The sequence below is a fragment of the Lethenteron reissneri genome, chromosome 51, assembly GCF_015708825.2.
Source record: "Lethenteron reissneri isolate LAM-NWPU_2019-01 chromosome 51, ASM1570882v1, whole genome shotgun sequence".
NCBI lineage: Eukaryota > Metazoa > Chordata > Hyperoartia > Petromyzontiformes > Petromyzontidae > Lethenteron > Lethenteron reissneri.
The window spans coordinates 11,509,743-11,535,664 of record NC_083829.1 but is presented as its reverse complement, the minus strand read 5'-3'; the positions used below and the strand labels follow the sequence as shown (position 1 = coordinate 11,535,664).

Below are 25,922 nucleotides of genomic sequence, written 5' to 3'. Positions count from 1 at the left end.
TGGTTCATTGTGTTGAGGGACGCTGCTCGAAACACAGCAGCTGTCAACGGTACAAATGTGCTCATCTTTGCATTCACGCGGCTCTTAAATGCATCTACAATTCAAAGCACCTCACGTCACATCTCCGTGACCCACACACAACAACGTTGTGTGTCCATATCCCATCAGCCACACAGCTCTCTGGGAGTGCATCATTACAGCAGCGTTGCTTCAACACAAGCAAAGTCTGAAAGCAAATCCAAAGTTCACATTTATTTTGTTTTACTTGGTGAGAAATCAAGAGACCAGGATATGAGCATTTTTAATAGTGACCTGGGGCGTTAGTCTGCCAGTAGGGAGCAATTATTGCTGCTGCGTATAATCCAAATTGAGAAATATCTTCGTCATTTTTTTTACTTAGAAAATTTGTATTCTGACGCTGGTGGCACGCAGTGGCGTCATCCTTCGTACGACGTCACGGGGATCTTTGAACGTCCGCTGTGACGCAGGCGGCGCGTCGTCTTTGCGATGATTACGCCGGCGGTATTAACCAGGGCGGTTAATGATTCCAACCGCGAGCCTCCACAACAAACCGGCAGACGCGCCACCGCCGGGCCGCGTCACCACATCTCTGTCGCCGCTGACGAGACGCGGAGCGTCAAAACCAGTCCAAAGTGCGCTTGCGTTAAAGCAACGCTGCTGAAGTGATGAACTGTCCGAAAGCGGCGGTGGTTGATGGTACGTGTAAAAAAAACATCTGTTATATTTGTTCACGATCGAGCGGAAACTTGTCAACACCACTGGCGCTCCACCAAACCAACACACAAGAAACACTTTGCCCACTCTGGGCTCAGCCTGCTGAGTGGAACGAGCAATGGGTGACCCCTTCGTGTGGAATCACCCCAAACTTCCCCGCCCCGCGTAAGAGAATGGTAAAAAAAATATTTTATGTGAAGAGCGCAATTCCGTAAAAAAGTGGAGGAATGACAAAAAGGCGACTCTGGCTCCAACTTTTTACGCTCCTTTTACGCTCCTCATAACTAAGCAGCGAATGACTTTTAACCCGCTGATGTAAAAAAAAAAACCCTCACGTGGTTGCCATGGCAATTGACTAGTGTGTCTGAGACGGCTCCGGGCACTCGCAGTGAACGACGCTGCAGCGTGCCGAGCCAGATGCTGGCCCTCGCTCCCTCGCGTGGGAGTGCGTTCTATTAACACAAATACACAGCAGACCACCCTGCCGGTGGTATCATTGATATTGTTGAATACACACTTAATTAGATGCAGTGTTGTTCACATACACACACTGAGCATGTACACCAAATGTACGAAAGATGTCTATAATAGGCGACGTTTTGGGTAATTGCCCTTCTTCTGCACAGCAGGCGAGGTAGTTACTATCTCGCCAGCGGTGAAGAACGGCAAAAAAAAAATGTCGTGAATAAACCTGTATCTCCATACCCTTGGAGTCACTTTTAAATAATGTAATTTTAAAGCACTTAAATCGAGTAATTATCGACGTGGGGATGAATTCTTTGCAGCAAGAGGCCAACGTGCATTACGCAATGCATTGTGCCGTGTTTGTCCAGGTGCTCGGCACGCCTCTCTCGGGCAACCCACAGAGACCGTTTCTTGGCGCCCACGGCGAGAATGATAGGGCCCATGGCCAGGCCCACGGTCGTGCCCACGGCAGGGCCCACGGCCGGGCCAGCGTGCGAAAGCGCCACCCCGACCCTCAGGGGTCCAAGTGCCCAGCGTCCACGGCAGGCTGCTGCCTACGGAGGGGGTCCCGACGGGAGGTGGCGGGGTAACAGCGAGATCATGGCAGGTGGCCGATCACTCGCTCCCTGGATCAGTGGTTCACAACAGCTCTGGAGCCCGTGGACAGAGATCATAAAAGTCGGAATAAAAATTCTCCCCGACTTCCTGCAGATGAAGCCATTTGCTCAGCCTTCCTGCATTTTTACTCTGGTGGCAGGAGCGGCATCGCGTATCTGATCGCTACGTTGGGCTGCGAGAATCGTTACCGGCGAGCGGAAACAGTGATAATTGGGAGTGTTTCACGCTTGTGGGCGTAAACATTTGATTTGATTTGCTACGTCGGGTGGTGGACGGTCTTAATGACACAAATTGGGCCACAACCATTTCGTGGTGGCCTAAACCCCCCAAAAACGACGCGTTAACCCGTTTCCATTTGGAATCGGAAGGAAAAGGCCATGCGGGCAGGGCATGTGTGGCACAGTTTGGCGCCAGGTATCATAGAGTGCGACGGTCGTGTCGCTACGGTTCTCTGCGGTGCGTAACGACGTCTTTAAAAACAGCGGCACTATGCCTCTCTAATTAAAATTAATGTCGAGTCGCTCGCGCGTTCCGAGATTCAGCGGTGAACGGCACACCACCCACCCTACAGAAGCAAGCAGAAGTCTCGGAACGGGGAAGGGTTAAGAAGCCCCGCGTTTAAATCTAAAGACCTAGTGCTCCTCCACTGCGCACAATTGATTCCGGCTAGACCTCTAATCTGCGCTTGTTTCTTCGATATACCCTGAAGTAGACCACAGTGCTGAGGCGCAGCACATTGCAGGCAGTGCATTGAGGCAGCGGGTCACGTAGCTCAGCGGCAGCGAATTCGCCACTCCTTGTGGAGGTTCACTGGTTCGATTCCGGCATGCCGTCCTGGTTATGACTGCCGGCGTACTCACCGTGGGATGTGCAATGCGGCGTCTGTTTAGCAGCCGACGCTCGAGATCCCGTGACAACGCGCAAACATGCCGGCGTAATGGTCCAAATTGTCAAAATTTCTAAAATGACACCGCGAAATGTACTCAATTGCGATTACACGGAGCAACATCGCCCCCTCCCGTTCGTCTGCGATACCCAGTGGCGACTTGGTGATCGCCCTGCGCCAACATAATGGCACGAATGCCTAATGCACTAAGCTATAATAATTATTATAATTGTTGTGCAGCAAACAGATTAGAAAAGGGCTGGAAAGAGTCCAAAAATATGATTTTACATTTGTAGGCGCGTATATTCAAATAACTATTACTCTGCATGCAAGTGTTGATTGCTTTTTCTCATTACTTGTCTTTAAAGGAAATTAAAACTGATCCCGTTAAAAAGAAATACAGTTGGCTGAGCAGAAATATATGAATACATTTTAACGTGTAACGCTCCACAGAGTGTTCGCTCACTCGCTCTCGTAGAGAGAGAACACCTCAGAGGCGCAACAAGGAACCATAGTCAAGCGGGAAAGACAGCAGCCACACGAGGAGTTGGCACCAACAATTGTCTGCTCTCTGTAGCCCTGTACATATTAAGCTGTAATCGGCCAATCTATGATTGTTTATATGTGGGAGGAAGCAGGGGTGCCCGGAGAAGATCGCACGTAAGCGAGGGAGGAACACCTTATCCCAAACAGAGAGGACAGATGACACCCACGGGCAGGGAGTTTCACGACATTTGAGCGGTGATCCACCAATCCACGCTGCCTCCACAGTGTTGCATCACAGGACATGTGCCTAGCCGCCACCGCGGCTATCAAAGCTCTCATGAAACAAGTTCTAGATTTTTTTTTTTTTTTACAAATAATGAAAACTATTACAAACAAGGAACAGCCACATTGATATTGCATGGAAAAAAAGTACCAAAACACATATTAAAAGGTGACACATTTCACCAAAGTTATTCACAGCAAGATTGGAAGATGGTGTCATGAACATTGGATTGATGAAAATAAAGCATCAATATTAATGGAGTAAACATTAACCATCTGAGATTTGCTGATGACATGGAGAGGCATTATAACGTCCAATGGGAGTGAACGAGAGTACAAGGAGATGCTGGAAGAAGGTAACATTAAACCCCGCGCTATTGGCCTCAATATGAAGTTGGAAAAATCAAAACTCAGCTCTATCGAACAGAGACGGTCACTGCATCGCACGCTTTCCTAAGCGCTTCTGTGGCGGCCGTCTGGAACGCTCTTCCTTCCGATATGCGGAAGCCACTAGAGCTATGCACTTTTAAATAATCTCTATTGAAAACGTATTCCTTCATAACTGATTTTTGTATTTAGTTTGTTGTCCTTCGTCCGTACCTCCGATTAACATGTTTAGCTACGTACATTGCGAAATAAGTTCAACATACACATACATATACATACATACATATAAGCCAGACAACCACATCAGGTGCAGCGGAATGTATCGCTGCGAGGTCTCCTTCATATCTGTGGATCGGGGCTTTTAACTTTCTATTTGTGCATCATCAGGTATCTGCATCATCTGCCATGGTTTGTGCAGTGGATGCGGTTTAGGATGGACCATGAGCTTCGTGGAAGACCAAACCCAGAGGTCTTCTGCGTGATGTTTTTCACAACCGGTGTCCGCGAGTTATTTTGCACAGGTGCCGAGTGGATTTATGCAATGCGGGAAGGACAACAGATACTTAGGGAGGCCTTGATCCAGAAGTGGACGTGATCTTGGCTGATGATGATGAAAATTACTTGTTGGCATGCATGTACAGCGAATTTCGTTGACTGTACCCGGAATTGTATTGTCGGTGCGATGTGTGTGCATCTCGTGCGGTTCTTTCCAAGGTTTGACTCAATGTTAATTGTAAAAAAGAGCAATCGTAATACCAAAACACGTACGGCATTGCATCAATTAATACGAATGTGCTTTTAAAATGTCGAGTGATTTGTTAATCAGGGACTGATTGCAATCTTTTAAGAAGTAACCGCACCACCACTGCTGAATCAGGGCTTTGCTTTACTCAATACCAATCTGGTGCACGGCACCCTACATCAACTGCACATGAAGGCCCACGGTGCTTATGGAGGACTTTTATCTACCTTGGAAAATTACCCAGACTGTAGCATTAGAAAGGCCACACCAGGTTAGCATCGTTTAGTGAAATTAACCGTCCTGTTAATGTTTTCACATCTCTCTCATAATATCCTGAACGTGTTAACATTTGCTTACTCCGCAGGGTACCTAACGCTATCAGTTATCTACAAGCCTTGGACTTTGGAGGCAATTTGCCTCATCACAATCAGAATCTTTAATCTTTCCTCGAGAAATCTGATGAGCTATGAAGCTCTTTTTCACAGATGTCCAGCAGTCTTTTACTGACATCCAGCAGGATCCATGGAAGTATTGAGGGCACCCAGCTATCCCAGCCTGCGTGCTCACTCACAACGATGCCTCCCGTGACAGATTATCATGACGTAAACTGGCAGGTACAACCAGTTGATGCCTCTCTTCTGCGAACTGCCACCCTCTCATTGAACTACTCAGTGTTAGAGAGCAGTGTGCTCCAGCCTGGTCTGGGAGCTCGTGCGCAAAACCGCTCGATGCACAATTAAGTAAAGCGATGCGCGTCATTACCGGAGGACCGAGACCGACACCAACCCCCTGGGCTCCTTGTTCTGATGAACATTCTGCCACCAAATATCGGCAGAGACAGTGTGCCAGAGGTGGGACAAAGTCATTGTTATGCAAGTCCAAGTCGAGTCTGAAGTCATCAAATTCATGACTCGAGTCTGACTCGAGTCCAAGTCACATGACTCGAGTCCACACCTCAGAGGTGGGACAAAGTCATTGTTATGCAAGTCCAAGTCGAGTCTGAAGTCATCAAATTCATGACTCGAGTCTGACTCGAGTCCAAGTCACATGACTCGAGTCCACACCTCTGCAGTGTGCCACACTGCAAGGAAGCTTACACGTTTTCTTGCCAGCGACAACCAACCACCAGGACCTCAACAATGTTCCTAAATCAACGATGCCTCTTCTGGGATCATGCCGTCACTATCCCGGAATCTCGCGCAGATCTGGAAGAAAGCTGGCAAACTGAGCGAAGCAACGTGGACATCCAGAATGAAGACCTCATTTGAGACCCAAGCATGGCACCTCCTGGCTTCGACATTCCTCCTCCACGAAGATACCGGTGGTGCAACCATCAATAGCATCAGAACATCAACAGGCCTCCTTCATGAATGGAAATTTAAGACAACCTAGATTGGCGCGATTGTGCCACGCAGCCCAAACTATGGACTATATGGTAAACCCATTAAGACGCAGAGATACATAGATACACCCAGTGATACTGGTAGGAACCACCTGGTTCCACCAGCCCACAGGGGATTATTGTGTCCGTCCGTCCTGCATCAAAAAATGGGAGGGGTGGGGCTGGGTGGAGAGGGGAGGGTGAGGAGGGGCTGGGTGGGGAGGGGAGGGTGGGGAGGGGAGGGTGGGGAGGGGCTGGTCACCCCGTGGTGCCCTTATACAACTCAACGTTTAACCTACTCACGCCGGCTTGTGCCTGCCCTCACAGTCGGGCATATTTGCGGAATACACCACACCGCCATTGACCCTGGCCATTGACCGAGCAACCCAACGTTCCTACCAGCGCCCTCCGCAGGAATGTGTTACATAGAGACACAAAGAGATACATAGAAGACACACGGGAACCCAAAGGGACACGTTGAAGGCAAGCCAGACTAGTGCGAGTGTGGCCACGCAGTCTAAACTATGGACCTTAACGTAGACCGCCGTGGTCTCGCGCTGCTTCAATGGAGGACGAATGGCAAAACCACTCGAGCCTGAAGCCCTCTCGTTGTGGCGAGCAGACTTCACCACATTGAGATTTTTCTCCATGACGCATCGCCACGCGCGACAATAGAAACAAAGTGGACTGCTGCCAAAGAGCGGGGGGGTTTTTTTGTCAGTGGAGTTGATGAAAAAATAAAATGGAAAATCATTTTGGGTCAGATGGCATAAATTAAACGTGTGTCGTACACCCTCCTCCACCCAACACAGACAAGCAGTCAAGTTGCCACGTGAACAAACGACCTAAACTAAAACTAATTGTTTTACCAGGTAAGGCCCACTGAGCTATGCAGCTCTTTTTCAGAGACGACCTGCCCACAACTGATAGCTCAACAAAGTGGCTTATCACGTGGGAATTTACAGCAGTCACATTCTCTAAACGCGTGATGTTGATTTGAAATGTGGAGGGAGAGAGACACACAAACTCCAAATATACAGCAGGCGCCAGGGTCGTGATTGAACCCACGACCTCCTGTATACCAGTCAAGGTAGTTAACATCTCGCCACCACGTCACCCTGATCTTATGTATTATTGCCTCGGCAGCACCGGTGTTGCTGTTGGGCAGCGATCCACACACATTGAACAGCTTTACCCAATTGGTACATGGAACAATTGAAGAAAATTTGTTGAATGTCGTGAAATCGCTCTCCAACTCACCGGTGGTGCTGCCGAATGAGAAACAAATCGGCACGTTTGTTCACGCGACAACTTTATTCGTGCCTGTGTCTGTTGGAGGGTGTATAACACATTTCACTTACTTATGCATTCTGATACAAAACTATATTAAATAATTTATGAATCACAATATTTCTCGCGAAAGCCTATGTGTTAAATTATTGTTTCTGTATACATATAGAGTATTGTGTGTATACTACGCATGTAGAGATATGTGTCCCTGTGTGTTAACACTTTATATACATGTAAATGTCTGTACATCATCACGTTTGTTTGTATGCCAGATATTGCTTTTTGACTCCTGGTCAAAGCTCCTCGGACTATCTTTCCCATTCAGCAAAAAAACATTTCCTTTACCAATATCACAACCTTTAAAAAGTTGCCGAGTCAGCGACTTTATGCACGCGCGCGGAAAGGAAAGGCGGTGTTGATCTCTACCAAATGAACTTCCGAATACAATTCACAAACGTGAAAAAGTAGCGGCGCAGTGAAGCATCGAGTATTTATTATCACAACTATCCTCATGATCTCCAGTATCCACTGACCACAGCTATAACATCCGTTTAATCTCCAACGTCCATGATCTACGCCTGAACAGCCATTTAAATTCCAACATTCGTCGCAGCAATTACACGATGTAACACCATTTTTGTTCCTGGGTAGTAAGTGTTATTTCGTAATTGCTTATGCCTAAAAAGTATAGAGCATCAACCAACATCGCGTGAACTCCGCTCATCCTTGCAGCAGCAGCAGCAGCAGCGCCTTTTGGCTGGCGATCGAACAAAGGCGGTCACCGCATCGCGTGATACTTTCAGATGCGCTTCTGCGGCCCTCTGGGATGCTCTGCCTTCCGATATTAGGAAGCCACTGGAGCTATGCTCTTTTAAATCTCCTAGATTAAAAAATCCTTTCTTCTAGAACTGCTTTTTTTCTGTTGAGTTTGTTGTCCTTCCCACGCACCTCCGATTAGCACGGTTGACTACGTACTGTGCAAAGGAAGTTCAACATACAGGCCGAGGTCAACTCAGTCTTAGATTAGCACCGGGTGTAGTTTGCGAACATCATCACTGGGGAATCAAACGCGGGTGAGCGTGGTACCTGCCACACCATCATCCCCTCGCTTGCCACGTCTGGCTTTAATCGGTGTTCGCTATAAGTGTTCCCTATAGGGTTGCCAACACTGACTGAAGCTATTACGAGAGATGTTTCAGTATTATTTATTTATTTTCTTAAAATATCCTATGATTCAAATCTCACCGAATTGCTTTCAATAGTCAGCGGGAGGTCGTGCCGATGGTGGTAGAGACTCCTTGCCAGTCCTGGAGGGTTCGCAACCCTCGTTTGCAATCAGTACTTGCCTCAACAGGCTCTGTAGGCTATATGTGGGGGGTAGGGGGGGTCCCTTTATCTTTGTATATTTAGGTAATGTACATATTCAGTAAACTGTGCCGTTTATCGGGTAAGGATCAACACGATGCGTTTGCATGCGTGCGGGTGAATGCTGTGTGTACCGGAGGCCTAACAGGCGAGGAATGGGACAGGATGATTACATTTGCTGCGAGCAAGTCCCAAAACATCGTTGACGACATAATATAGGTTTCTTTTGTGGGGTTATATCGCGTAAATATAAATGTGTCGTTAAACCCGCCACCACCCGACACAGCCAATTAGTAAGGTTTGTCACGTAAACAGAACGTGGCCAATTCGTTACTAGTACAGCACACCGGTGTGTTAGAGAGTAAATTCACAACATTCACAATCTGAGTACCACGTGTTAAATCTTTGACGACATCCACCCAATGGGGTTGCTGTCCGACCGCCCCTGCTGGGCTGTGCTGGCGAGGGCGCCAAGTAGCCTGGCCCACAGCACCGCGTGACACATCTGCAGTGAAAACCACTGCGTGTGGCACCGCGTGACACATCCGTAGTGAATACCACTGCGTGTGTGGCACCGGCTGATACATCCGTAGTGAATACCACTGCGTGTGTGGCACCGCGTGACACATCCGTAGTGAATACCACTGCGTCTGTGACACCGTGTGACACATCTGCAGTGAATACCACTGCGTCTGTGGCACCGCGTGACACATCCGTAGTGAATACCACTGCGTCTGTGGCACCGCGTGACACATCTGCAGTGAATACCACTGCGGCTGTGGCACTGCGTGACACATCCGTAGTGAATACCACTGCGTGTGTGGCACCGCGTGACACATCCGCAGTGAATACCACTGCGGCTGTGGCACTGCGTGACACATCCGTAGTGAATACCACTGCGGCTGTGGCACTGCGTGACTCATCTTGATATTTTCAAGGAGAACATGGGAGCGTACTCGGAGGAGCAGGGTGAGTGCTTTCACCAGGATATACTGGACTCTGAACACCGCTACCAAGGACAGTATAACGAGAACATGATGTGAGACTACATTTGAGGGCTGATTCGTCAAAGTGATTTACAGCATAATCGTGAATCTCGAAAACTACTCACTTCTAAATCTTTTGTAGTAAATTTTGTATTACTGTAGTATAAAAACATGTTAATTTTGATTCATGTTGTTTTTTATGACTTTATGTGAACGAAAAGACACAAAATTAGCCCGTTTCCTCATTGAAAATAGGTTAATTTCAAAATATAACTGTCCTGGTCACAAAAGTAAAGTTTGTGGAAAATAATAGCCATTTTCTAGACTTTTTAGGCATAAGCAGTTATGAAATAACACTTACTACCCAGGAACAAAAAGTGTTATTGTTTGTGACTTACCAAAAATGGCTTTTGTAATTCAACAATTACCGAACGGTAAATACAACTTCTAAACTTGCTTACATATTCAGGAAATGGAGCAAAAAGAAACGACAACGTTATTTGTTGCTCAGATGAGCATTGAGGAAGCTGACGGGAGGAGGAGTGAGTCACTCCACAGAACAACCACTGATAACTTTGCAATGAAGTGGTGCTGATTTTTTCGACCCCAGTGGGATGATGGGATGAGTCAACCAACAAAACATCATTTGAACTTGCAACCTGATTTTAAGCAGCTCAGCTCTCCCGCTCAGCCACCGGGCCGATAAGATGCCAATGAAGAAAGCCTGGCATACTGGAGAGAAACTGGCCGCACTGGGACACGTGACAACTGGTGCACAGGCAACTGATCACCTCAAGGTTCACCGTCTATCCGGTGGCCTCCTTTAACAACGGTGACTGGTGGGGAGTTCGTGAGAGCCACTTGCCAGCTCCTGACACGAACAAAAACACAAGTGGGGTAGAGCGCAGCGGGCAGCCGCCCAAAGCGCAGCCCTGAAATCCACGAGGTATAGTTTTAGTTTTTCAGTTTCAGTTTATTAGGTATAGCCCTGTGAGCCATTCGGCTCTTGAATCGGGTGCAACCGCAACAAAACTATAACTAAAACATGAACAAGAAAACATCTTAAAGTGACTATGCGCAAACAGAAAAATCCAGGAAAAAACTGCAAAGTCTTCCAGAAAAAGCACCGTACACCAACGCTTTGTGCAAATATAGCAGAGGCGATGGCATTTCCAGATGACAGGATAACGGCGTGTATTGAGGCGGTCGGTGGAAAAAGTGAAAGATAAAAATATTTACAAAACCGGCTGGCACAGACACACACACACGGCTGAAAAATACATTAAATGGTTTAGTTTGAACGGACACATAAATAAATGTGTCTTGCACGCAAATAGGTATCAAGAAACAAATGGTGTTTAAGTTTTATTTGGTATCGTTCAGGCAACTTAGAAATGGGCAGGTTTTTTGTCAATGCATTTGTGAACTGTGACAATTTCGGAGACTAAATTGGTTACACACACACACACATCTGGAGCCCACGGAGGAAGGCAACTTGGTCTGTGAGTGCGAGATGGAGAAATTACTCCGAGGTCTCTTTCCGTTCTGACCTTGCAGAAAGAGTTCCGTGCACACTTTTTTGGGTTTTGCCGACGACTGAGCAAAATCGCTTCTCTTTCCAACAAGGCAATCAGCCGAAAAAAAATATTTTTCAAGAAAGACCTTATTATAAACATCCCCGTAACACGGTACGAGAACATAGCTATGTTCTCTCTGGTACAAAGAAAACAGCTAATATGAAGCGGTCTGTCGTGGATGTGAGTGAGCGTACGTGTCTGTGTGAATGTGCGTGGGGAGGGGTAGTGAAGCGATTTGCGTGCTGTGCTATGAACCCTGTGACCCAAGTTCGATTTCCGCTCATGGCCAACATCGTTGACCATCATCTGAACCGGTGCTGGGCCTCTCCTAAGTCGACTCAGCCTCAAATGAATACCTGGTGCTATGTATAAAAATCGCCACTGGAGAGAAAAAGGTGGCCAGGCGTGGTGTTGGCCACCCACCCCCTCGTGTGCCGTGCCGGCCTTCATAGGTGCTCGCCAACAGCACTTGCCCCAACAGTCTGTTAAAGCAGTTAGCGCGACGCTGCGCTACGAACCCGGTTACCTGAGATCGATTTCCGCTCACGGCCAACATCGGTGACCATTATCTGAACTGGTCCTGGGCTTCCTCTAGGTCGACTTAGCCTCAAATGCGTACTGTTCCTGGTGGGGTGTGTAGACATCGCCACTAGGGCAACAAAGGCAGCCGGGTGTGGTGCTCGCTAACAGCACGTGGCCCAACAGTCTGTTGAGGCAATAGGGATGATCTTTGTCAAAAACACGCAGGAGTGGTAGTGTGTTCGTTTTTCCATTCTTGGTGGTGCAGAATTAAAGTTTATAGTTTAGTTTTAAGTAGCGATGAGTATCGGGGTTCCTAACCTCCGTTCATCCGGGATTACTGAAGACCTAAAAAATTAACCCGTAAAAACAAAGTTTTTCACTATAAATCCTTTATATGCATGGCGGCTAGAGTCCTCTCATCCTCTGGCTTGAGATGGCTGCCACCTATGGGTCAGATGAATGTCTGGCAGCATTAAGCAATTGGTAATTAAATATTTAAAAAATTATCCCTAAACAGTGTAAAATTTTGGAAAAAAAAATTGACGAAAATTAATTGTCACGCACAATGAGTCTGTGTGCAAAATGTCAGCTCGATTGGATCACGGGAAGTGGGTTAAACAATGACCAAAAGATTTGCATGTTCGTAAGCAAGCAAGCAAGAAAGCACGCAAGCAAGCAAGCGAACTTAATATAAAGGATTTAAAAAGACTGCTTACTAAGAGCACGCCTCCTGACACGCCAACAAGCCTGAGAAGTTATAATATTTGTTTTGGCAAGGTATTCGGTTATCTATTTTGTTTTGTAACAACTTGTATGCAGGATAATGGAATGTTTACGTTGTGATCATTTGTATTATGTATGGTGCAAATGAAACTGTATACAAGGTGTTTCAATAAGATGGATCCGATTTGAAATCGCTATATCTCTGCAACCAAGAACCGCCCATGAATGAAATTCTTACCACTTGAAAGAGTTTCAAATGATTAGCCATGGATACCTCTGCCTGTGCACAAACAGCCCCTAGCCTCAGTGATTCGCAAGACACACTGTGTTAACGTTGGATAGGTCGCACGGGACCCCAAGACTTGGCGCTACACTCTTGGCCCCCAAGATCCCCAGACATCATCACACCCTGCGACTTTTTCTTGTGGGGATACGTCAAAGACCGTGGGTTTTGTGCCACCATTAGGACTAATCTGGATGACCTCAAAAACAGAATCACGGCAGCGGTGACTTCAGAGAAAGAAGACACTTTGAGAGGCGTTTGGGACAAATTCAACTATTGTCTCGATGTTGTCCGTACAGCAGGTGGAGGGCACATAGAGCATTTATAAAATGGTTAGTAAAACGTGATAACTTATTAAACCGTTTGTAACTCTTTGTGTAATTGTAACATGTTGCTATCGTGAAATATACTGCTTTAAAATTGGGTCCATCCTTTTAAAACACTCTGTGTAGTAATGGAAATAACTGAGAGATATGAAGCTCTAATAAACGATTAAATTGCCCATCGACATCACTGAAAAAACTCAGCAAGCAAGTACTTACGTAAACATCTGGATTAACAACAAGTAACCTCGGAAATTACCCTGAAATGAGCAGTGAGGCCACAATATCAAGAACTTATTGCCCTCTCCGTCACATAAGAAAGCCGATTTAAATTTCACTTGACCTTTTATTTATTGTGTATCGCCACTAACGAAGCAATAATGCAATGGAATATAAACTAAAATTACCCACAACCTATCCAATTATGTGCAAAATGGATTAAGAGCCGCAAAGAAATTGATTGAAAAATGAGTCATCTACTTTAGCCAAGGTTAAAAACCACGTAATAGGGAAGTACGTAACTGCAGATGCCGTTTGTAAACATCACGGGTATTTAAATACTACCTTTAAAAGGTCGACGTTGGACAATGATCATCTGTGCTGTGCCTCCACAGTTAGTGGTAGACATTCCACATGCATGTGACAGGGACCAGTACCTCTGTAGGAATATATTTTATTAACCCAGAGGGATGATTCTGAGCCGAGCCGACTCCCAACTAGATACGAACTCATGATAACAAATTATTTACATATACAATCACTGTTACATTGTTTTTATAGCTTTATTTTGTTGATTTTGAGAACGTTTTTGGTTTAGCCATGTTTGTTTGTTGTCGTACAGTTAGCCTGATAACTTTAATCTACATTGTCTTATGGTTGTTATTGTTTGACTTGCATCCCACTGGGGTTTTTTGCACACAGCGTTGAAATGCGGTGTTTTTTTTCTGGAAGACTTTGCTGTTTTTTCTAGGATTTTCTGTTGCGTGTAGTCACTATAAGATGTTTATTTTGTCATGTTTATGTTTTATTGCGCTTGTACCCGAGTCAAGAGCCGCATTGCTCACAGGGTTATACCTAATAAATGAAATGAAATGAAATATTTTACCCGTGTTTTGTTTAATCCAGGTGGTATAATTGAAAGGTCACTGTACAACACAGACAAATACCAGTACGCAATTAAATACGACTCAAAAGTATAATATTGAAAAGTGAAGCTCCACTAAAAGTATAATGATTGCTTTATCTCCGTAATTGGTTCCGAGTAGGTGATGGAAATTCCACATTCCTGTGACGTGAATCAGTCCGAAGAGGCCACTCACTGCTGGCTCCCCCGTGGAGTTGTGCCGTGTCACCACGCGGTGCTGCTCCTTGTGCCGGGAAAGATGACGGGAACGGAGAGAAATTCCGGCTGGGACTTCAACTCGGAATCACGAAGGGCACGCTGGCGTCATCCCGGCACCTCAGCCACGCCGCTGTCAGCAGGCGAGTCAACGGTGCCCCGAGTGGCTCTGATCGAGCAATGCCCCCTGCCCGCCGCCCCATCCAGGTCATTAAGGCTTCTTCCATACGGATCGAAATATTAACAATGTCCTGACATCAAGAAATGTGTACATACCTCTCGTGCCTGCCTACGTGCCTGCCTGCGTATTCTTCAACGTTGTATGTTCACCCGGCCTTCAGCGGACGTGTGTAGACGTTCGGTGTGTCCGTGCGTATCGTCCTGAAAGTGCGCGCGGAGTTGTGATTCTTGACGCGGAGGACGAGTGCGTGTTTGTGCGTACAGCGACGATACGCCGCCTCATTTGCGTGGGATTGCTTGAGAGTGCATAGAACCATCGGTGTGTGTGCTTGTGAGGTTTGCCCTAATGCACGTGCGTTAATTAGCACGCGTGGCCACGTGTATGTGTGCGGCTGAGTGGCCATGGAAGTATGTGCATCTGAGTAAGCTTGTACACACGTGTGTGTGTTTGCACGTGCGTATATAATCAAGCGGAGAGCGGTGGCGCAGCGGTTAGTGCGCCGCGCTACGAACCCGGCGACCTGAATTTGATTCCTGCTCACGGCCTCAAATGAGTAGCTGGTGATGCGGCGTGTGACATGTTGCCACGAGGGTGCGAATCTCTCACGTGAACACGCTAATCTCTCACATTAGCATCACTAACCCCGCCCACTTCGTTGATGACCCTAGGAGCTCGCCCTATTAAACAGTCTCCATTCAGCAGCTTTTCCCCCTCTTTCCTCCTGATGACGATCGCTTGTGTTGCGATCGAAACGTCGTAGTTTTTTTGTTTATTTCATATTTATTATTTTTCTTAATTTGTACCTATCTATCGTGACGAAAGATACAGTAAATCTGGCTGTGACGGTCCCACCTGATGACGGAGACTTGTGTTGCCTCCGGAACGTCGTGATTTATAATTGTATTTCTATTATTTTTTAATACTTATTTTTACCTACGTGACTTTACCGAAAAAACCTAAGAGTATAATAAGGGTAACGTTTCTAATTTTCGTGACCAGACGGAAGAGTTATTTTGTTACTGGAGAAGCCTTGTTGAGTTCAAATGGAAGAGGGATGGTGAAATGAGAAATGATGTTGAGAAGCAGTGAGGGTACAATTCTTTAGTTTCCGTATCCACGGAAACATGCCCAGTGAGATTTCTCTTCTAGTGCCTCTTGTAAGTCTGCATGCACAAATGCATTTTAGACAGGAATACATGATTGTGTGTGTGTGTGTGATTGTGTGTGTGTATGAGCACATTTTAGGAGCGGCAGTGTTGTGGTTAGTGCACTGCCAGAGGAAACCTGTGGCCTGATTTCAAATCCCGCGTAGAACCAATAACAGTGGCGAATATGTGAACCGGTCCTGTGCCTACTCTAGGTCGACTCGGCCATAAACGAGTACCTAGTGCAATGTGTAAACATCAGAACTCAAAAGACAAAGGCAACGGGGTGTGGTGCTGGCCACCCACCCCCTCGTGTGCCGTGCCGGCTTTCACAGGTGCGGGGAATCTTGGCTTTGGATATGAGCGCATGAAGGCATGTAAGCGTCAACGTGTGCTTTCAGTGTGTACAATGCATATTGAAAATCAGCAATCGTGGATGCATACGAGTCTGCGATGCTTTGAAATAATGTGTATGTCTCATTAATGCTTAGATCTGGGATTATCCATGCAGGACTGTATGCAGAGTCCACAGAAACATAAAGATTCTGGACAGAGTCCAAGCAGACGGCTCCTCTAGCTGATGAGGCTGCATTGGTTGAATCACGTCGCCTGCATGCTCGGATACCACGTGTCCGGGCAGCCTTCGATAGAGGGCATCCGTAGACGGTAAAGCATCGGCTCGAGAGTAAATTGACTGATGAGCATCAGCTGGACTTTGCCAGCTGATGCCAGCAGTGTCACGTTTGGCCGCGCTGGAGGAGGAGGTGCATCAGTAATGGCACTGGGCACCTGGCAGCAGTGGCTGCTCTCCAGAACAAAACAAATCAGTCCAGAGAGCTGCGCTCATCACAATTAATGGAGCGGCAGGAGGTGACGACGGCACGCTAGCACAATGGGAAACTCCATTTGCGCATCTGCAGGTCACACCCATCTATTAGCCCATCAGCCACAACACCTGGGTCCAATCAGTGGTTTCTTGTTAGGTAATCTTCCGCGGTGGCGAGATGTTAACTATCTCACCCGGTATACAGGGGGTTGTGGGTCTGATCCCGACCCTGACGCCTGCTGTATATTTGGAGTTTGCACGTTCTCCCCGTGGTCACGTGGATGTTTCCCTGGGTCCTCCGTCCTGCAATGTATCTCCCACGTGATCAACCGCTTCGTTGAGCTATCGTTTGTCGTCAGGTCGCTTCTGAAAAAGAGCGACGTGGCTCTTACCTGGTCTAATAAAATAAAAATGTAGTTTATAGTTTAGTTTATAGTTGTGTAATCCAAACCACTCCCCATGGCCTCAACGTGCACCTCGCCTGCACTCACCCACCACCGCCACCAACGAATGGCAAATTGAAATCCGGCTGTTGCCGTCCGCGTGTGCACTTGCGACCACTCGCGACGTTTCCATCACTCGGCGTGCAATGGCATGACGCTCGGTAGGGACGGCCTGACCGTGAGCGTGAGACTGAACACTCAATGGGCCAGGGCGTTGGGTCTCTCTCACCCCAGCGGCAGTTGAAGCGTTACCCTGGGTCTGTTAACCCGTAACATCTGTGTCTGCCCCGTGCCTTCCTGTCATTGATATTTCACCGCTCAACGTGCGACTATCCTGGCAGAAAGAAACGTCACTTAGTGGCGAATGGCAGCAGTCACACGTGCGTGTGTACGCGTGTGTGCGTGTGTACGCGTGTGTGCGTGTGTGCCAGTGTACGCGTGTGTACGCGTGTGTACGTGTGTACGCGTGTGTGCGTGTGTGCGTGTGTACGCGTGTGTGTGCGTGTGTGCGTGTGTACGCGTGTGTGCGTGTGTGCGTGTGTACGCGTGTGTGCGTGTGTACGCGTGTGTACGCGTGTGTGTGTGCGTGTGTGCGTGTGTACGCGTGTGTGCGTGTGTGCGTGTGTACGCGTGTGTGCGTGTGTGCGTGTGTACGCGTGTGTGCGTGTGTACGCGTGTGTGCGTGTGTGCGCGTGTGCGCATGTGACAGCTGCCTGGGTATTTTATGTCACCAATCGCTCCCTCCCCTAAACTCCCCATGAGTGATGGGGCAGTTGTGGAGATAGTGAAGTTTCCATACTTGGGCAGTGTGCTAATGACCAGCTCTCGTTTGACAGCTGAGGTTTCACTCAAATCTAGAACACTGGAGCGGCATTATCTTTTCATCGGCCGCATATCGCCGTGTAGAAGCTGCCTGCCCTGTCACCCCATGCACATCCCCTGGTCTTCTCGGCCATAGTTACGCCCTCCCTTCTCGATGCTTGCAAAGGATGCAGCCATCCAAAGGAACATCTGCACCAGTTTGGAACATTCAAGCTAGCCTGCCTACTAATCATCCTGGGTTTAACCAGACAGGGTTGTGTGAGGAGTACACATGTTCTTGAAAGATCTGGACACAGTCCCATCAGTGAGATCCTCCAGCAAGCGAGGCTACGTTGGCTGGGTCATGTAGCCCGCATGCCCAGCCACCGCATCATTCCCAAGCAGCTTTTGTTCAGCCAGATAGAAGCCAAATAGAAGCCAGGTCGGACTAAACGGACGTGGCACGAGCTAGAGAAGAGATGGACTGATGTGGAGCTGATTTGACTTGCCAAAGACTGGTACCAGCGGTGTAAAGATCGGCCTCTGTAGAGGAGGCTCGTAAAGGACGCTACTGGGCAGTTGGAGGCAGTCGCCCTCCAACAACAACGGAGGGTGGAGGAGCGACGCTCACAACAACGAGCGGAGCGCCGGGCATGTTAAAACACAGCAAGTTGGCTTGGTAGGGGGCACAGGTGGTGCATCTGCCGGTCATCTTAGTCAGACAACCCAAGGCACCCGGGTCTGTCCGGAGACCTCCTGCCAGCAGCGAGCCTTCGACACTTCACGTGATAGCCTCAACGTTCACCTGGCCTGGCACAGGCGCGGTGGTGACGTCACCGTCAATTTTGTGGCGAATGTCGAAGATTGGTATTGGTGTGCGTGTGTGTGCGTGTGTGTGTGGCAGAGGTGGGACAAAGTCATTGTTATGCAAGTCCAAGTCGAGTCTGAAGTCATCAAATTCATGACTCGAGTCTGACTCGAGTCCAAGTCACATGACTCGAGTCCACACCTCAGAGGTGGGACAAAGTCATTGTTATGCAAGTCCAAGTCGAGTCTCAAGTCATCAAATTCATGACTCGAGTCTGACTCGAGTCCAAGTCACATGACTCGAGCCCACACCTCTGGTGTGTGGTAGTGTAGCGGTTAGCGCGCTGCGCTACGAACCGGGCGACCCAAGCTCACGGCCAACACCATTAGTGACGATAATCTGAACCGGTCCTGGGCCTCCCCTAGGTCGACTCAGTATAAAATCAGTACCTGGTGCGGAGTGTATTAAGCATCGCAACTAGGGAGACAGGCCTTCACAGGTGCTACTCGCTAACAGCACTTGCCCAAACAGTCTATTAAGGCTACACGGGGCATCTTTGCCTTTGTGTGTGCGCGCGCGAGAGAGCCCCTCACCTGGCTCTGCGTGAAGCGGGGGGCGTTGTCGTTCTCGTCGGTGACGCGCACGTGCACGCGCGTGGCCGCCTCGTGGGGGGGCGTCCCCCCGTCGCGCGCGTGCAGCCACAGGGAGTAGCGGTCGCGCCGCTCGCGGTCCGGGGGGGTGCGCACCACCAGGTACGGGGGGCCACCTTCACGCGTGGGGAGACACGCACGCACGCACACACGCACGTTCTAGCGAGCCGTCGAACAAAGACGGTGACTGCAGAGCGCGCTTTCAGATGCGCTTCTGCGGCCGTCTGGAACGCTCTTTCGATATTAAGAAGCCACTGGTAGCTGTGCACTTTATAATATAAATAAAAAACTCGTTTCTTTAGAACTGCTTTTTGTGTTTAGTTTGTTGTCCTTCCCCCCTCAACTCCGATTTGCACGGTTGGGGACGTACGGTGCTCTAAAAAAAGATCAACATACACACGCACGCATCAGCAACGGCTTGCAGATGTGCGAGATGTTAACTACCTCGCCTGGTATACAGGAGGTCGTGGGTTCGATCATGCCTCTGACACATGTATATTTGGAGTTTGCGTGTCGTTCCCGTGGTCGCGTGGATTTTTCTCCAGGTCCTCCGGTTTTTCCCTCCACATTTAGAAACATACATACAGCATTTGGCTACTGCTATACATTTCCACTTGATGAGCCACTTTGTTGAGCTATCATTGTGGCCAGAGCTTTATAGCTCAGTGGGCCTTGCCTAGTAAAATAGCAATAGTTTAACTTTTAGTTTTAAGCAGACTCAATTATACGGTTTCGTGGAGGGGAATGGCCTGCCCAATGCTTTGAGTGGTAAACATCGACGCTGCAATCCCAAGTAGTAGGGGGCTGCCTCTGTGGCTCTAGAACAGCGGTCGGGATCCTATGGCTCGCGAGCCATATATGGCTCTTCTGGTGACGGCATATGGCTCCCAGACAATTTTGAGTTGAAAAAAAAATACAAAAATCAGTTTGGAACTGATTTTAAAATACTTGTGATATTGCTTAATAATACTGTGTCATTTTAAAGTAAACAGAAATTAGTTTTGAAGATAAATTTCACGGGTCAAGGGGCCTCAACGCCTGCATGAAGCTCAACCTCACCACGTACGAACCAGACTACAAGGCCATCAGCAAAACCATGCAGCACCAGAAGTCGCATTAAAAGTGATACATATTTAATTTATTATACGTTAAAAAGACTATATGGCTTTCAATGCAATATATTTAGAAATATTTGGCTTTTATGGCTCTCCCAGTCAAAAAGGTTCCCGACCCCTGCGTTAGAACTTTTCCTGCGCCCCAGTAGCGGGACAGCACCGTCGACATCTTGGGGTCAAGCTGTAAATGCCCACCCCGGGTAAACGACGTCCTTAGGCACACGGCATTTTATGGCCCAAACATTAATGACCACACTCAATATGAAGTCCGAATCCATGGCTTTAGGAGTGGTGGCACAGCGCTTATCAGAATTCACTCTGAACCCAGCGGCCTGCGAATAACCCCATGGCTGACATCGGTGACCAGGTGATATCAGAACGGGGCCACAGGCACTCCTTCAACAACCCATAACGACCAGCGTGGTGAAGTATGGTCAAGCAAACGACCCTTGACTGGCAGAGCATGGAGCGCCCTTCATCCAGCATTGGATTGGAAAAAAAAACCCACATATTCTTATTCATTTTACAAACTTAACAATGGCACTTCAAGTGTCCTAACCCAAAGTTCGAAATTTAAATGGTGGGTAGATATAAAGCACAGCAGCATTTGCTCGTATACTACTCATTGACGACACTGTGAAATCCTTGAATTAAATACAATTGTGAGGTTTACTTGCTGATAAATTGTGCTCAATGTTTCAGCTGACAAGCCTTGATGAAAGGTCACACAGGCGGTCGGCAGCGTGACAGCCATGCCCACGTGGTTCTCGCGAGGGATCGCTAGCGGGCCGCAGACCAAGGCCTCGGCTGCTGAGAAACACCACGAGAAAAAAACCTAAGAATATGAGAGGTGTTCAATTCCGGAACATTGTGAGAGCTGAAATATTTCATGCCGCGTTCCCTTTCTGAGAACGTTAATTTGATGTCGCGACATGGACAACATTTGATTGGGATGTGACAAAAAACACACACGCTTACACCTTGAAGAAAAGAGAGCACAAAACATCCCCACAAAACCACCTCCAGTAGACGTGGAGACCTCATATGGGGACGAGGGATCATGAGCGTGACAGCTACCACTCACTCCGCTTACCTCTGGATAAACTAATATTGCCACCGCGCGTACAATGCAATATAGTAATACATGTAACCTGGAATGCGCTGTCGTACAATATTCGCTCACTCTCGAAGAAAGAGAGAGAGAAGACGACTCAGAGGTGAGAAGAACCATAAACAAGCAGGAAGGCAGCTGCCACGAGATGAGCCGGCGCCAAAAATCGTCCAAGTTCTGCGGTCCTCTATGTAAGTGTGTTATGGGCCAATTAAAATGCGTGTTTGCATGTGGGAGGGAATTGGAGCAGCCGGAGAAAACGCAAACGTGCAAGGGGGAGTGTCACTCTTTCCGATACAGACAGAACAGTCACACATTGTTGCTGTCCTGCATTCTCCTGGCAGGCCAGGGTTACGGCACCTCCTCGACACAACATTTGCGTGCGGTCCACCCACTAGTGCTGGATTACGGGCAGCCTACGTGCAGAGCCATCAGCGCCCGGCTCAAGACTAATATGAGGCTCTACGAGTGAGGCAGCTGACACTCTCACACCCCCCCCCCCCCCATGTCTGGAGACACCAATATTGCCACCGCACGTACAATGCACACGAAGGCACGCACACACAAGTTCAAAAAACATCGACTGTGAGCAGTTGGCAGAGAATGCTCTCCTCACGCCAGGAACGTCACTTCACAAGCCGCAGGAAATGTCGCTCTCCGGAGCGAATGTCTAATTTCACTCCACGCATCAGGTGAATATTCTGCAGCAAAAAGTGGGTCCGTATACGCAGCACCCCTCTGCCGCCACGGCTTAATGCGTTCTCTCAAATAGCAATGGATTTGCTTCTCGTGGAGGAGTGCCTGTGTTAGTTATGGACGTGCAATTTCAAACCACGAACCGGGCACGAATATTCATCCCAGACATCGCTAGAGGAATGCGGCCGATTTGTGTACACACAATTAGCATTTCCGCCTATAAATCCAGCATTGGAAATCAAAGAGTGCTCCATGCTGCAATGTATTTACAGTTCCACATGAACCATGTGAACTAATTGAAAGAAAAAGGAGGATTGTGTTGGACTGGGACGTTATGGATTTTGGAAACAATGGATATAATTAGAGAATTCTGGAAAAATCTACTTTGAAAAATAAAATAAGGAATGATGGTTTGTAGCAACATTGCAGGCCCGAATTCAAAATAATAATAAATATATGCTAATGAATTGTTTTTACTGTATCTGCATGAGGGTATTCTTATAGAAAATGTTGAAATAAGTTTCAAGTTCTTGGTTCTTTCGGTAAAGTCACGTAGAATGGAAATAATAAAATAATAAAAATGAAACATAATACTATAATATAATAATATAATATTTTTGTTATTTTTTTATTTCCATTCTACGTGACTTTACCGAAAGAACCAAGAAGATGAATCCCTGCAGTCACGAAAGCTTTAAATCGAAATATAAGTTTCAAGGTTAGACCATTACATAGCCAAGGATGTACAGTATCAGTGCACACGACTGTCATTTGCACGATTCCCAAACATTAAGAATTATAATTTCATTTTTTAAACGTAATTAATATTCTTGTTTTGCTGCCTTGCCTAAGCTCGCATTTGGCCTTGACAAATTTACAGAAATGTGTGTACTTGTGCAATTTGTACATTGAATATTCTAATGACTTATTTTAAGTGCCTTTGCTTAACAGTTCTCTATCTTACTCTCGTATCCATTGCTGTATTTTTGTGTTAATGTCACTCGCTGACCCAGCCCAGACTGGACATCTTTGAAAAAGAGCTTCATAGCTCATGAGATTCTTTGTGTAAATAAAGATCCCCAATAGGCCACCCTTGAACAGGCTAAACTCGTAAGCAACGGAATGGCTCCATTGTATGAACTGGCCATGTAGAAAGCAAAACCAGCCCCCTCATACATGTCTAAATCTAATTATGGTAACAGGTACTGTGCACTGAGCGAAGTGATCACTCTTTCAGAAGCCACCTGGCCACACACGATAGCTCAACGAAGTGGCTTATCTCGTGGGAATTTACAGCAGCCGAATATTCCACACGCGTGTTCATCCTAAATGTGGAGGGAAAACCCGACGGACCCGGACAAAAGTGAATGTGACTACGAGGAGAGAGACATGCACACTCAAAATAACCCACGACCTCCTGTATATCAGGAGAGGGAGTTAACATCTTATGCCGAAACAGCGTTGAGCACGTGTCAACTATCGCTGGCATCATAGCCCTCGCTCCAAACGTACGAATCACTCAACTGTTGTATGTATGTTTTCAAAATAAACAAAAACCGTGTTTATCCCTAATTCTACTTAGTCAAACATATTGAGTACACATTTATTTAAAAAATTAGAAGCCTCAGTGTTGAATTGAATATTGTGAGCGTGTGCACTGTTGAGCGGGCGCGATGCGTTGTGATGGTGTACGCCTCTATAACGCCACTATTCCCACATAAATGCTGCATTGCTTATCACGTTGACGGCCTTTGGAGTGAACTGATGAAGAGCGCGTTTAATCGTTATTGCTATTCGTATGGTACGGTAGCTGAATAAGCATACTTGTTTTAGCATTTCTAGCATCTGTGTGTTTGCGTAGTAATACTTGTCCATCATAGGACCTCCTTTGCCAGTGTCAAAATATAAGAATAGGTTTTCCCCTTTTCTTATAACACTTGTCCATTTATAGTTACATAATTAAATGTAACCATTTATTTACGTTATCACGCAATCAATTTGAACATCTTTAAATTCAATGTCGTTCATAAGCTTTAAATAAAGTATCCATCCCCGTGTTTTAAAACGAATTATTTTTCCTGGTCTCCCTTTCCATATACAGGCACACTGTCTCAATGGCATGCGACCTCGCTTATGACTAACAGTCAATAAATACAGCGGTAGGGCAAGTGTTCAGCACACTTTGGTTCAAACCCAGACACCTGGCCACGGTGTTAATATTGTTTGTTGCTGCGTCATGAGAAAACTCCTGACCCAATCCACCTTTATCCAACAGCGGATTGACAAAGGGGAGCAGTAAAGGATTACATTTTAATTCATACATAGTGGATTTGTATTCCAGTACTGATGGATAGGTATTAGCGGAGTGTCATGTGATGCGCTGCTGCTCAATATGGTAAGTAGCCCAATGTCAGTTACTTTCGCATTTAATGTCCTGAGGAAACAAAACCTAACACTGATAAATGTGATCGCTCAACGCTATACTTGGTATGAATACTCTGACTAGCACGGTAGGCTGCGCACGGCGTGAAACAAATTCAGCAAACATACTTGACGCTGACATCATGGGCCACATGTTAGCCGAGCAGCGGTGGCTGTGCACGCCTTTTCACCCAGCACTCTGGAGGCAATGAGGTTGGTGGATCACCGCACGTGTTGAGAAACTCCCTTTCCGTGGGCGGCGAGGAGATGGCGGTCCAGCAGAAAAAGAAGTGAACTTCGCCTGGTCCGTCTGTACGGGGATACAGTGCTCCCCCCTCGCACGCGTCTGTTTTCTCTGGGTGCCCCGGTTTACACGCACTGTAAAAATGTTTTACTTGGCCGATAACACCTGAATATGTAGAGGACCACAGAACTTAGGCAATTGTTGGCGCCTGCTCAGCGTGCACCTGCCTTCTCCGACTCGTCTGCGGCTCCCGAGTCGTTCTCTCTCTCTCTTTGAAAGTGAGCAAATACTGTGCGGAGCATTGCAAGTTAAAATTATGACATTGAAATTGAGCTGCGTGTGTGTGTGCTGTGTGTTCAAACCACGTGTGTACTTCTGCTCCTGATAAAAAAGAAAATCGGTAAGAATAAACAGCCCTCTTGTGTGTTGTGGTGTTGCTCGGCATCCATATTTATTCGCAACACCCACACTGCCATCCTGCGACTCGTTTTCAGGAGGGTCCTGCAATGGGGTTTTTAAGATGTTTTCAGTCAATGAGGGTTGATACAAGTGGTAGGAAACCAGAGCCCCGATAAAAACCCACACGTGCGAGAGAGCAACGCTCTATCTCCGTACAGAAACAGATGGAGATTCGTCCACCTGCTTACTGTCTTCTCCTGGCGAGCCACGGTAAGGCTGATCGACGCTCACGGGAGAGACTTTCCCCGGTCTGGGAGCCGCATCAAAGAACGAATAAGCTGAAGGCAGCTCTCGGCAGGCAGAGCAAAACGTCACAGACCTAACGGTCGAACAAAGCGGATTACGACCCGACAAGCACATCTCACAGAGTCATACGGCACATCCGCAACAAACAAAAAACATAGCAAAATGCCAATGTTGAGGTCTTGCTACCCATGACAGGGCTTCAGAAGAGAGTTCGTGTGGCCTTGCTATTTTTTTCTTATTTTACCAGGTAAGGCCCAATGCGCTGCTGTTTTTCAGAAGCGACATGGCCACAAACGACAGCTGAAACGAAGAGGCTTATCGTGTGTAAATTTGATAGGAGCCAAATACTCAAAACGCGTGGTGTTGATTCTAAATGTGGAGGGAAA

At 47.2% G+C, this 25,922-nt stretch overlaps 1 protein-coding gene across 1 annotated transcript in view; it reads right to left on the bottom strand.

Annotated features, from left to right (window-relative positions):
- LOC133355557 (uncharacterized) overlaps positions 1–25,922 on the bottom strand; it is a 569,922-nt gene that overhangs the window by 359,591 nt on the left and 184,409 nt on the right. The window contains exon 2 of the mRNA XM_061572897.1: positions 19,188–19,360. Coding sequence (XP_061428881.1) covers positions 19,188–19,360 — 173 coding nt within the window. The remainder of the gene's footprint in view (positions 1–19,187; positions 19,361–25,922) is intronic.